The sequence below is a fragment of the Pezoporus occidentalis genome, unplaced genomic scaffold (assembly GCF_034315485.1).
Source record: "Pezoporus occidentalis ecotype Australia unplaced genomic scaffold, CSIRO_AGI_Poc_V1 ctg136, whole genome shotgun sequence".
In the NCBI taxonomy this organism is placed as follows: Eukaryota; Metazoa; Chordata; class Aves; order Psittaciformes; family Psittacidae; genus Pezoporus; species Pezoporus occidentalis.
Window position 1 is genome coordinate 1,887,008 of NW_026913168.1, and position 14,900 is coordinate 1,901,907.

At 41.6% G+C, this 14,900-nt stretch overlaps 1 protein-coding gene across 3 annotated transcripts in view; it reads right to left on the reverse strand.

Annotated features, from left to right (window-relative positions):
• The window catches only part of TAF3 (TATA-box binding protein associated factor 3), a 117,480-nt gene that overhangs the window by 95,198 nt on the left and 7,382 nt on the right, over positions 1-14,900 (reverse strand). For 2 of the 3 annotated variants that reach the window (XM_062609324.1, XM_062609325.1), the window contains exon 2: positions 8,527-8,769. In XM_062609324.1, the coding sequence (XP_062465308.1) occupies positions 8,527-8,769 (243 nt within the window). The remainder of the gene's footprint in view (positions 1-8,526; positions 8,770-14,900) is intronic. The other variant, XM_062609327.1, reaches the window with a different exon arrangement.

Here is a 14,900-nt window from a genome sequence, read left to right on the forward strand (position 1 = left end):
AATATGCATTTATACACAAGAGGCAAACAGAGCTATATTTGATTTAGTCACGCAATACACAGCTGTTCAAAGCAACAAAATCCAAACTAAAGAAACAGACAAAAATACCATCATCAAAGAACCAATAATGTTTCTAATGACTGCAATTACAAAAATGAAAGATTCCAACAAAACGCTCAGTCAAAGATGAACTTCAATTATCCAAGCATCTCGCTACAAGAACTAAGGTCATGTCTCCAAACACCTTCTAATTTGAACTCTGTTCTCGATCCAACCTTACATTTCTTAGGCTCTTGCAGAATGAAGTGGAACTGCCCACACACCAAAATGAGTTATCCCTTCCTAATGACTTACCCACTCACTAATACTCCCTTTAGTTGAGACTTGGAGAAAACAGGAACATGGACCAAAGGTGAAGGCTGGAAGAAGACACTGAAGTTAAGAGCTGCACGGTAAAGTTCTAGTGCTTATCTGTGTGTGGCAAAGGACAAGTAATTCAAATGAGGTCTCTTAGTAATAACTTTAAAAATCAGAAGGCAGAGCTCTTACCCTGGACCCTACCACACACTCGTCTGCAGAAGCTTTGTAATGAGTCATTCTCATGATAAAGGCAAGAGAGATACGGGTCCTGTAATTCACTTGTGATCCTTGTCTAGACAATGGTTGTTCTAATGAGAAGATCAAGCTCAGGCTCAGCTACACATGAAATTGTGAGTGTAAACATCGTGTAACATCTATTCCTGAATAGCTCCAAGCATGGGCATTTTTTACAGGAAGAAAGAAATAGTTCAGATGCTTTGGAAGTGTTCAAGGGTTGGAAACTGATGACCTTTAAGATCTCTTCCAACCCAAAGCACTCTGTGATTCCATGGTCCTCTGGACAGTAGGGATATTCAGAACAACTACCTCAAGTGCCAGCTCCTGAACCCCAAGCATGGACCCTTCCCCATGTCCATGTAAATGCCACAGCTGTTAATCAGCAGCAGAATGATGCTGGCATTGCAGGAGAAATTTAAAGCCATGGGGCTCAAAATAAGATAGATGTATTGAGACCTCAACCAACACGTTCTACTTCCACATCCTTCCCAAACAATTCCCTCAAATACAGTTCACAACTAAGGCTTGCTGGGGTTATGAGCCATTTCTCATAAGGTTTGGCACAAATTCATTCCTGTGTAAGGGGGTAACAATCAGCTTTGTGGTTCTGAACCCAGTAGGTACAATAATTAGCACTTGCTTTTTAAATGCCAGGAATCTTTAGCCATCACTAACATTTTTATTAAGTTAAAGCAACTTTGGTGGCAAAAAGTGAAAGAGGAAAAATGTATAAAAGCATGTGATGAGAAGAAAAATAGGACAGGCACTGAAAAATAATAAAGCTGCAAGGTCAGCCCTTACAATAGGCCAGTTTGAGCCAAGAACTATTATTCTTCTATGCTTCTCTTTTCTCCTGCTTTAAGCAGTGGCTAGACTTTCCCTTGCCCAGCTCTTCCCCTAGAGCCCCCCAGAATACTCAGGGCACTAAGGGAAAGCCTGAAATGCTTGGGAACAGTCACACACAGCTATCGGACGATGACCTAATTCGACATTTCTGCTTTCAAAGGCACAAAGGTGTCTGATGTTCCAGATGAAATAAAATCCTCGAGCACAGCAGCAGCAGACAGTGCAGGAAGCAATGCAGGCACTAAACAAAGTCATACGTTGTCAGAACAGGGGAAAAACTGCTCTGAGGTGATGAGTGGAGACAAGGGACAAAAGTTTTGCTGAGGAAGGATCAGTAGGAAATTAAAATCATGACAGCATTTCTGTTCAAAAGGCACAACAGAATCCTTTTATCATAAAGTCCCATTTTTATTATAGCCAAAATTGCTACTTGCACATCACAATGCAGTGAAAGAAGCCCACGACTTTCACTGCAACAGAGTGCAAATAATTTACTGCAAAAAGCTAACTTTTATGAGTCCACTTCTGCCTTTTGCAGTTTTGACTGTGAATCAGAATCACTGACAACTTGTAAGTTATCCCCACAGGTCTGAAAAGCAGACACATCTTTGTGGGAAGGTTTTCAGAGGGTGAGATTGCCTTGCAGTGAAGTCACGCTAACTTTGTTTCTATTTGCAATATGCAGTGAATAAGAGCAGACAGCCGAGGAAGCTGAGGAAATACATTTACACAATGTTGAATGTTACAGTTAGTATTACTAACTCCTCATTATTACTTAAGAAAGAACAGAGTCAGCACTTTATAAACTGTATTTGCTGATTTGCTTATTCAGATACAGCCAGATTCAAGCTGGTTTGTTTCGAAGGATACAACACAAAAGACCTTAACAACAACAAAATCCATCACAAGCTCTCTCTTAAAACCAGTTTTTAATCCATTTCCTTCCAGCTCCTGCTATGCTTCTTATGAAAAATAGCAAGAGGTTGTTTTTTTAACCCAGACATGAATGATTAGGAAAAGTTAGGTTCTAGTCTCCTATAGAATATAAAGCACTATGCCTCTGCACTGTATGCCTCTGGACTGTATGCCTCTGTCTCCATAGTCTCTGGATCCCAGCTAAGCAATTTGGTTTCTGCCATGGATAAAGTTTTACTATGGCATGTACTGCATTCATTTCTTTTTTCCCCAGGTGCTGCAAATTAAATGAAGCTCTCGGTGAAAGTCGATTTAACTTCATACTTTCAGCTTTTTTTTTAAATAAAAAATAAACTCTTCCTCATTAAACCCTTTCTTGAAGTATTGCACTTGGAATTATGCTTTCCATTATGATCCAGCTTCTTAAGAAAAGGTAAAGATACACTTGTCTTCCCAATTACAGCTTTATCAGCACGCCTTCTATACAAGTTATTTTTCTGTCTAATGGCAAGATTTAAAGCAGGCACATTTTCTGTACACCTTTTTTTTGTTCCTGTCTCACATTTTCCTTTTTCTTTGAAACCTGCCTCTCCTATTGGCTCTTTCCCAATGCCTTTCTTCTGTCTGCATCTCAAGCTTGGCTGCCTTTCTCATTTTGTCTGTCTCTCCTGTTGCTTCCTCCTTGCCAGGGTGATGCAGACATGAAGACTCATCCGCACAAAAGCAATCAGCATCTAACACTCCGCATCCTGCACGGACAGCTAAAGGATGCTTGCGAACGCTCAACAGGCAGGCATGGGTAGCAGCCAGGAGCAAAGCGTTCACAGGCAGGCAGGGGTTTAACTCTTCGAGCTGGTTCACTGCACAGTACCCGTTTGGTGATGGGTGGTGGTTTCCTAACTGAGTGTACTGGGAAAAGCTCTGTTGGGAAGATTGTTGCTGCTTTTAAATCACGGGTGTAAGAATGAAGAGTTGGTCGGTGTGGTTAAAAGAGATCTGCGGAAAACACAGAAAGGCTTAAGAATGACAACAGCAAGACCTGTGTTACGAAACAATATCCCAGTGTACATCTTAAAGCCCATCACGGGCTAATTTAGAAAGAATTATTGGCTTTGCTTAACCCCTGAGGAAACCAGAGACCAACCTGACGCTGCACTGAACTGACACTGGTCTGAGATTCAAGACCTGCTATGTTCAGCTCTGGACCCAACGAAAGGAATGCTAGATGGAAAGGCCAGTGGATTTAAAAACCCGATATATCTAAACCACTGCAGGTAGACACTAATGCTTTGGACCATCATGGTGCTTCATGCTTTATACAGTTACAATTCTACAGCACTGGTAAAGCCCAGATATCAGATGCAAAAATTATGTTGTCATAGCACCTTGCTTCATACACATATCCCCCCTTCTCATCAATCCAAATGTGAATTTGAGCAACTAATACTGAAACAAACGACATATGTTCTGAGATGGTTTGACAGCTGGGTTTCCACACTTCCAGGTGGCTGCAAGACTTGCTACCCACCAAAACCTAACATCACATCAACAGCAAAAAGGGGAAAAGGCAGGACTGTAAGAAATCAACAATTTTATGCTTTGATCTGCCAGGGAAATAAAATGTTCTGACAGAAAAGGCTACAAATAAACCCAAATTTGTACACTGTGCCAAGCACTGGTCCTGACTCAATCATCAGAAATACATTGCCAGCGTTTGAACACGTGTTATCAGGAATGAAAGACCACAAAACTTAATTCTGGTAAAAATCACATTTGTTTCCAGATCCTCATTAAGGGAGAGGAGATGCACCTTTATGAAGCAGGGGTGAAATGGTATGAAGCAGAAGACAGAAAAAAATGAAGCAAGAAGTCAGGAAGAAGTCTGACTCCCTGAAAGCTACCCTTCTCCTCACAGATAACTCTCAAGTACTGCAAAGAGACGCTCATGTCTTCTCCCTCTTATCCTTCTTATGCACCTTAGCACAACTATGCTGTAAGAGAGAAATGAGGGTCTAATAAAATATAACAGACTACAAACAGCATTCCATGCACAACAACAACCTGTTTTCTTCAGTCTTCTGGTTAGAGAAACAGGGATCGACTACCTGGGACTTCAGAAAGACAGGAAAATAAAGCAGCTGACAAAAAGTGCTTATTTTTATAAACTATTATTATTATTGATGAGGTAATAACAAAAGGCAGTAAGCACAGGTAGAAATTCATCCTAGGAAGCTTAAAAACAAGGTTACTATGGCACATGCAGGATTCACTCTTTGTTTTAGCTATGAAGAATGATACATGTTCTTAAAGCATCAGGATGCAGAGCTCAACATTATCACAAAATGTGATAGTGATTATTATGATGATTATTATGATGATTACTACTACTATTAGTATTATTAGGTGTGGAAAAGTATTTGGGCTTTCTCTCTGGCCTACTTTCAGCACAGCACTGTTCTGCTTCAAATGCAATCAACAAATTCTATGAAGCTGCTATATTATTGCAAAATGCATGTTCTTTTGCATTAAAGCCCAAGAAATAAAGCATGACCATCATGTTTTGCAACTAATTTATTTTTTCCTCCTTTTTTAATCTGTCTTACAAGTTGACCATGACATCTTAGTGACAACAGCGCTAAAATAACTCAAAACAACAAAAAGGAGGCTAATTAAAAATAGGCAGGCACTGAACATCATAATGCATTGGCATAAAATCATTTCTTCAGTGTCCTTTGTAAAAACCCTGCTAAAAAGCCACCATTTGCCATGGCAATAGTGAGTCAGATTGTTTTATAAAATATAGAATTATACATGTAGATCCTCGCAGCGCAAGCGTTTGGTTGGCGCATGTTACTGGAATACCGCAATCTCTGTCTAAAGCAAGAGAAGAGTTTCTGCTTTGTTGGAACACAACGTGTATCACCCAACCGAGCTTCCAACCGACACGGACTGCACATGTGGAAAACCTATTTGCCTTCTTCCCTTTCCCCTCAACTTCAATAATCATTTAGAGCTGTTTCGGCATTTTTTACTATTGAGTATATACGGAGGGAATGGCTCCTCTCAGGCTGGAGAGGGCTTTTTTGCTCTTACTGAGCAGTGGTAACTAAGACATCGCACAAGCTGCTGGGTATACTCTGAACACAACACCCCCAGTTCTAGAGTAAGTGGAAAGAAGTTAGTTGCAGGCGCAGAACTAGAGGGCTGTTGAGAAGGAAGTTAGCAACACCTACTGGTCATGGTGCATACTGAACACTGGTTTGGTTTTTAAGTTAACAATTAAACCCAGCTTTTTCTTACTAAAGAACCTACGTAAAATTACCTATGAAGTCAATCTGCCGCCAGAGATAATACTTCTAAATAGTATTATTAAATACTATTATATAAAATACATCACATCTCCCACTAAACCTTGTTCTGCTCACACCCTCAGACCATTCATGGCTACACCACTGCTAAAATATATCAGCACCAGGGATTCCTGAAGCCTCTCAGTAAATAAATATTCATAACACGAGATGAGCTTTAGGCTTCGATAGAAAATGGGACAGAACAAGTCGTCCTGACAGCTCTTTAAGTGACTGAAGGATTTACATTATACATCGTAACGTGCATGAAGCTTTCCTCCATTACTGCCTAATTATCTTTACTGCCTACTCAAAGCAACTCAGATCTTATGGACTGCACAATCTTAGCAGCAGCACATTGTTTCTGGACTCTGTAAAGATCTGCGAACTATTCAAACAGCTTGTGCACTTCCTCAGTAGTTTTACGATGCATTTCCCTTCATCTGCAAAAGTAAGTTTTTCTGTCTCGTTTTACTTGAAGTTAAATACAACCAAACGCACACAACGGAGTCTCTTGATCCACTTCACCCCTTCCAAAAAAACAACACAGGGCTTAAAATTACAAACAGCATTTTCAGAAACTGTTCAATTCAAAATTAAAACGCCCTCAACTCTTAAGTATCTCAAATCAACTCTAAGAAACCTGTATTCAGCAGTTGTATTGAATGCTTGCTTTAAGTTTCCATTAAAAACATACTGTATTCATGTTTCTGAAGCTGTGCCTATAGGTTCTCTGATACACTAGCCTGAGGCATCAGAAGTTTTCCTGGTTCTCATCCAACTTTGGCAATAATATCTTCTTACTTCGGGTGTTAAAAGGATTCATACATTATTTATAAGGACTGCTAAAATCTAACTCCTGGATCTAACTTGCAAGAGAAAGAGTATAAAAAGTTACATACAAGGAAAAAAAAAGCAGCACAACTGTCCCCATTTCAATTTTTAGCCTCTCTTTGTATGTCACGTATCGGCAGACTGAGCCTGCAACACTCTCATCTCTCACTCCCCGTGTTCAGATATTCCTTTGCAGCCGCTTTGAGCCACCTTGGATTTGATCTTCCTTGTGGATTTTTAAAGTATGATTTTCCAAGTTACTAAATAAATAGGCACAAAACTGCAGGTAACTTGTTACACTTCAAAGATGCCGGATTTCTCTGACACAATGGCGTTTGCCTGTGGAAAAAGATCAGGCTAAAGCGTTACAGGTAGCCGAAATGGGGTAGCTAAAATCCCTATTCACTTCTCAGTGTCTTCCTCCTCCATATTTTTGCCTTATGAATGTTTTCTACATATAAGATATTTACATTTTGCTTGCCTCTTCCTGGTTGAAGAGAGTTCACTGTTAGAATTGAAAAGCAAGCCTTTTAACAAACTTCACAAAGGGAGATTTTAGTATCTCCTTATCAATCCAAGACAGGATTTCTGCTTTGAACAGTAGTTTCGCTTCCTGGGTTATATTAAGGCAAAAGACATTAAAATGCTATTGATCTATGAAATAACTATGTATTTTATGCAATTAAAGAGAAAAGTCAGGTCTACAGAGCTTCCGAAGTACTCACCAGTGTAAGTCCTCACGCTGTTACTGGAAATAGTATATTTGTTCTGAACACACCCAAACCATCGTGTCTGACAGACATTTACACCTTAGATAAGAGTCCCCGACTATAATCTCACTCAGTCTAACTGGAGCACATAGGAACTGCATTTGTCTAGCTGAGCATGATGTATAAAAGGCTGAACATACACTTATTTCAGCTTGCTAATCATTGAAATACCGCCCTGTGTGACATTTGTAGCTGCACAGCCGTGTCTACTCAGTAAGGTGATGCTGTTTATGTTCATCTTCACACTGGGCAGAACTTTCACATGTATATCCATGTGCAGACATTGAGACCTTAGCTCTTAAAACAGACAAGTATGAATAGCAGAGCACGATATCCATTATCCATTAAATAAGTATGTTGTGAGGACTGCTCCTGTTCATTACACCCTTTTGAAAAATGAAGCTCTTCTCTCTGGAATTTTGTTCAGAGTCCACAAGCTCACGTTTTAACTTCCCCACAAAGTACAACTGTGCGATGTTCACTATTCAAAGGGAAAGGGAGAGCAGGTCACATTCTTTAAAGGTTTATCTTATTAGCAGTCAAGTGTTATACAGCTGGAAACCAGAACAAATTTAGCTTTCTCCTGTGCCACTGTTAAAACTCCCAGGGCAACTGCAGCTCGTAGCACTTGTGCAAGTTGGTTTCACTACTACAGTGACCCTCAACCTCTGTGGGACAAGGAGAGCCGCTGAACCAGTCATGATAAAACCCTAATCAACATTAGCAAGGACTGAAAGCAAGGCACTGTGCCTCTACATGACTCTTCCTTATTTTAGATCTGAATTCATTTTAATTGGAATTTTGTGTGTGTTACATTTGTTTGAAGGAAGATGAAACACCTGTCAGGAGCTGGGAATACTGGCATTCCTTCTTCTACCTTTACCAAATTACTGAAGCTCTTGCAGTATCCATAAGAGGTGGGCTAATGCATAACAGCGAAAAGCACTCAATTCTATTGTCATCCAAAAAGTTAAATTTCAAATGCAATATAGAAAAGTGTATTAAGATGGTGCATTTTAACACCATGTTACTCTTGGAGGAAAGTGAAAGAGTGGAAAACAACCTTGCCACAGCACTGCTCTCTGTTGTAAAACACCACACTTGTGTAACACCTGAGCCACTGCTCTGGGGCAGCACAGCTCCAACTGCTTGAGGATGCAGAACGAACATGCAAACACACATGGCCCAAAGCTTAAAGCAAAGGATTGATTTCGCACCTTCTTGAGAGGAGACAATGGGTGGCAGGTAATCGGGGATGTACTCCTTCCTTTCTTCTGCATCCTTACTTCCCGGCTGGGGAAACTGCAGGACATTGTTCTTGCTGACGGGGAACGAGGGGATTTGATGTGCAAAAGTGACAGGCTCGATATTGTGGATGTAATCTTCCAGCTCATGCAGGTTAACCCCCATAAGCTTGAAGGCATTACTTACATCATCCAAAATTGGATCAGTGCGGCCATCTGCAACAAAAACAGCAACAACAGAACAACGTCTATTAGAAATCCAGTTTCAAACCGTTTGACCTGCGGATCTGTGCTCAGAGGTTACAGCTCACTGCCAGCAACAGAGATCAGAGTCCCACCACGTTCCCTGTGTGCTGGGCTATCCAACATTCCAGGCTAAGAACACATTTATATGTGTTTTGTTTTGATCCGTATCGCTTTGGTTCAATTCATATCATTAAGAACTGCACCTCAAGAAGCAAATCAAGCAAGGCAGAGGGAGCAGCAATCAGCTTTACCTGGCAACAGCCAAGTAACACGGTACAACACCTCTTAAAATAGGTTTCTACTTCATAAAGTAAATTCAAGTGTATGAAACTAGCCCTTACTATGCAGAAGGTGCCCCTTTACCAGCATGCAATAGACCAAATGTTATTTTTCAACCTAGAAACATCTTAATTTTGTTGACTCAAATGTAGTTCAAGGGTAGCAAAAAAACACGAAGATACCTGGTGTATCTCCTGATAACACAAATACTTCACATCCTATCTTTCCACCAGATGGAATCTACTATGAGTCACTTTACCTCCCGGTTAGATATACCTCCCAGTTGAAACAGAGGAATATTAAGTAGTGGTCTGATGAGGAGAGAATATTTTATGCTAAAGTTCAAGCGCTGATTTCCTGGGGTGCAACCGAAATTTGACTCTACAGCAAAAACCTTTTCTTTACAAAGAGCACAGTGAAGCCTCAGTGGCCAAGCTGTCAGCACCTTTATTCCCTCAGACCTCCGTGAAAGGATGCAGTTTGTTCTACATATGGAATGCGGCTCCAAGATTTAAACCTCACAGTGCACAAGTCCTCCAAGTGCCTCAGTTTCCCCGGCCTGACAGAGGGATATCCCTCTGAAGGCCTCCAGAGGGAGACCCAGACAACCTGGCTCTGGTGCCAAGGCACCACTTCGAGTCTCATCTTAAGTCTTCTTAACAAAAATAACACCAAAAAAAGATGCTTTAAACCCCAAAACGTGATTTTTTTTTTCAATTCAATAACATTATAGTGAATTATTAAAACGCTATAGTTGGCTTATGAAGATATTACATCCCTGCATGATGATAAGCTGTGACTTCCTTTAAAAAGCCATTAAGGAAACCCAGCCCGTGCTTACTGAAGGAACACAATCGCTATTGTGAAGCTCCAGCTTCGGAGGATGGGGGGAATGCTCCTTTGTTTGTCCTTTAACCTAATCTCTTCTTGGTTTATCTTGCAGTCGAGCTGGCTGGGTCTCACATCACTGGATGAATTCAAGCCCTGAGCCAACTTATGCCTTCAGGTATATTTAAAGAATAAGAATTTTGTTCTAGAATTTCTCTTCTTAGTCTTGCAGTGAAGATAAGGGTAATGCTCAGATTATGGCTTTGATTCTCAACTCTGTAACACTGGCCTCTTGTGTGACTCTGGGCAAGTCACTTGTGCTTTAATTCTCTCCACAGCTAAAAGGGACATCAGACCAAGTTATCGCCCCTTTTGCCCATCTGTATTTAGACCGTGAACTGAAACAAGAACATTTTTTGTGTGTCTATAATATCTAGTACAAACGTAATGCCAGTTTCCCCTGCAGACTCCAGGGGCAGAGAAGTGCGGAGATTTGAATTAACATAACCAAAGGGGGATATTACAACTTCAGAGTAGTTATGAGACCATTATAGTTATTAAACTTAATATATATAACATATTAACATTATAGTTATTAAACTTAAAACAGGGGAAGTTCAGGTTAGACATAAGGAGGAAGTTCTTTACTGTGAGGGTGGGGAGACACTGGCACAGGGTGCCCAGAGAAGTGGTAAATGCTCCATCCCTGGCAGTGTTCAAGGCCAGGCTGGACAGAGCCTTGGGCAACATGATCTAGTGTGAGGTATCACTGCCACTGGCAGGGGGTTGGTCCTAGGTGATCTTAAGGTCCTTTTCAACCCAAATCATTCTGTGATTAGACAGACTGCTTCATCCTTAAAAAAGTTAAATTTAGAGAACTGACACAGTTAAGGAATTTTGCTTTGTCACTTTTAGTTGCTCTTCAGACTACAAAGACACCTTTGAACTTACTGATCCAGAAGGTGTCAAGACTTAACAGAGACTAGATTTGACAGCCAGCTAAAAACAAAACTTGAGGAAAACTTTCCACCAAGCCCAGAAGGAGAGCATATTTATTCCCTAAACACTCCTGAAATCACTGGCTGGGCTGCTTGCAGCACACAGAGGGATTGATAGAACGGTTTGAGGTGGAAGGGACCATAAAGCTCATCCAGTCCCAACCCCTGCCACGGGCAGGGACCCCTTCCACTGGAGCAGCTTGCTCCAAGCCCCTGTGTCCAACCTGGCCTTGAACACTGCCAGGGATGGGGCAGCCACAGCTTCTCTGGGCACCCTGTGCCAGCGCCTCAGCACCCTCCCAGGGAAGAGCTTCTGCCTAAGAGCTCAGCTCAGTCTCCCCTCTGGCAGGTTAAAGCCATTCCCCTTGGCCTGTCCCTACAGGCTCTTGTCCCAAGCCCCTCTCCAGCTTTCCTGCAGCCCCTTCAGGCACTGGAGCTGCTCTCAGGTCTCCCCTTCAGGAGCTTTCTCTTCTCCAGGCTGACCCAGCCCAGCTCTCTCAGCCTGGCTCCAGAGCAGAGCTGCTCCAACAGCTCCACAGCACTCATTCCCAGGTGAGCATGGCCTGAACATAGAAAGCATATCGACGCACTCCCTGCTTCTGTCTAGTTTTCCTTGATAAAATGGGAAATTTCCTCGGGGAATGCTGCAGACAACCAGCGCACAGGACTGCAAGATGCACCACATCACCTACCCGATGAGCAGGGCTCAGTGAAGATGCTTCAAGCACCTTACTCAGTCCATGCTTCTTGACACAAGCACAGTCATACATTCCACATGAAAAGCTCAGTCCAGCTTATCACTGCAATAGGAAAGGTCTTTTCCTAGACCTGCATATCATCTTTTAGAACGTGTATCGATGTGAGCAGTAAGGGATAAATGCTACAACAAACTCCGTCCTACAGGAGCTTCATGAGAACACATGGCAGAGAAGCAACTACTAAGTGTAACTAAAGCATGGAAATATTTAAGCAACTATATATAAAAAACAACTATGTTTGTTAGAAAGGAAAAGGTGACCAAAAACCTTCTGTAGATTCAATTTTCCTGTATCTTTGATATTTGACCCCAAAGAGACAACGACAAGTCATAAGGTTGGTTCAAAGCTAAACAATTCTTAACCCTGCAACTGTCAGAGGGATGAAAGACTGATGGGTTACAGTGTCCTCAATAGCAAGAGCATACCAAAAACGTTTCAGGTCTGTACTCATATCTATATTTAAATCAAAAGTTATCAATTGGTAACATACAGAGCACAAAAATGTATTAAATGTAATTTCAGGTGATTCATCAAATAAAGGCTTTATACTTCTATTTGATTAGTTCAGCATTCCTCTTCTCTCACTGGCTGAATAAAATTCAACCTAATATATAGCAGCTAATATATTCAACTAATACAGCAGAAGCCAGACACATGAAAGAGAACGCTGACAAACACCTAACACTCTCCTGGTCTTTCAGTTAGCCTTAAGCTTTGTTCTGTAGGGAAACCATGCCATAAGAAAGAAAATCAGGTTGAATTTGTGCATCCTGAACTTGTCTCAATATTCTTCAGGTCTCTGTGCTATCCTCAATTTAAAAGTTCAGATGCTGAATCCTCCCAGTGACATTCCCAATGTCTCATGCAGCTTTTAGTTTTCAAACTCCTGCTGTCCCCTAGAGCACACACAACACTTCAAATAATACCTGTTGTCCAGGATTGAGAAGCTATGGAAGGAGGCAGGAATAGTTCATCCACCAAGTTATAACTCCTCCTTACTCTGCAAACAGCAGACTAAGGAAATATCTTTCTCACAAGCTTTTAAACTGTTTTTGCTCCCTGACTGGGAATTGTACTCCGAAACTGATAAGAGTTGCAAACAGCAGAGCTGTATTAGGACCATTCGGTGTCAGAGCAGCTCACCAGGACCCTGTGTGAATGACCGTGAAGCTACAATACTCAGCTTCCCTACGCATGAGAACAAACACTGAGTGAGAAGGAATCTCTACACAGAAATGGATCCCAAAACCAGAAACAGAACTGAATCTCCAGGGGGTTTCTGGTCACATTTTGAATCTGCTTTCTAACATAGTTGCTTTTTTATATCTTGCTTAAATATTTCCATGCTTCAGTTACACTCAGTAGTTGCTTCTCTGCCATGTATTCTTATGAAGCACTTGTAGGAAGGAGTGTGTTGCAGCATTTATCATTACTAAACAAAAACCAGAACCCACACAGAGCTGAGGACTTAGGTGGAAAGTTATCCAGCCCTCCAACCCTGGTGCTCAGCATCACCTCCACATACACCTAGTGCCCATAAGGGAAAACAGACCCCTCTCCTGCAATGAGGAGGAATATTCAGAGGCAGCTAAAACCCAGTTATTTTTGCAAGAGTCTCAAGAATTCCTCCAGCAAAGAAGCTGCTCAATGCTCACAACATCCACAGGAACTGTGAAGGTGGGAGTTATGGAAAAAAGGACCTTACTTTCCCCAAATCCAGCCTCAAGAATAGCTGATTTACTTTTGTCAAACTCACCCCATCTTCTCCTCCTTCCTGGCCCAGAGTCTGCTTGAATCAGTGAGAATGTAACAAGTCAGTGCAGAACAGAAGAGCTTCTCCCTTCATGCTGGGGTTTATAAAGCGAGCGACTATAACTCTAATAAATACATTATGTTAATGAGTCACTACCCATGCAACATGTAAAGTCTATTATAAACAGCTCAGCATCACCCTCATGTCTGCTATAAAAGAGGGGGTTTTAAACTTCATTTTAATCAGAAAATTAATAGGTGTAGCTCCTCAATATTTTTACAACAGGCTCTATCAGATTCCTGATGCTCTGGCACATCCCATAACCTTGCCACATAGTAAATACTCTGTGTAAATACACAGAGTAGTTACTCCAGGATAAATCTTTCAAGCAGCCAACACATTGCTTCCATCCAGCAACCACAAGAACGGTCAGAAGCTACACAGTAGATTATTTAGTAAGTCTTCCAGTGCCTGAAGGGGCTCAGGAAAGCTGGAGAGGGGCTTGGGACAAGGGATGTAGGGACAGGCCAAGGGGAATGGCTTGAACCTGCCCCAGGGGACACTGAGATGAGCTCTTAGGCAGAAGCTCTTCCCTGGGAGGGTGCTGAGGCGCTGGCACAGGGTGCCCAGAGAAGCTGTGGCTGCCCCATCCCTGGCAGTGTTCAAGGCCAGGTTGGACACAGGGGCTTGGAGCAAGCTGCTCTAGGGCAAGGGGTCCCTACCTGTGGCAGGGGGTGGAACTGGATGAGATTTAAGGTCCCTCCCAACACAAACCATGGTATGATTCTATGATATATGTCTTGCACTTGGGTGGGGAAAAATGATCCCATTAATGGAGTTGCCAGGCAGGCAAAAGCACCTTCCTGCTACTGCTGTTCAGTCTGTTTCTTTTCACAGTAGCCTCATAAATGTCAAGCAAAAAGCCTTCTTTACTGGTAGCCAGTATGCAGTAAATTACTTAAATCCACCAAAATATAAGGTTATCGGGACATACAGAGGTACATTTCTTATAAAAAATGTTATGGGCCCCACACAGATACTTGTTACAAGTCATTCAGCATCAGGATCAGGACCCAGCGCATTTAAACTGATCATCAAAGTCTAATACTTTGAAACATTTGGTTGACACCAGGTCAGTTCTCTCCACTATGGTAATTCCCAGCCAAAATCCTGGTTGCTGTCTGCTTTCTCCAACCACGGTATTTGCTACAATGAAGTTAAGTTTCCCTTTACAGGAGATGGTGCAGTGACACATGAGCAGGTTTCGAGCCAGCTCTACCCTGTCATTTTCACTCCCAGCTACAAGGTTGTGATTGCCGGAGTAGAACCTGCCTTTTCAACAGAAATGCAGTTGCATTAATAATACCAACTTAATGTATTATTTAATATTGTCAATATTTAATATCATATGGTGTATATCTTCCATATATATATATATATATATATATATATAAAACTTTTAAGCAGTCCTGCAAGGAGCACGGA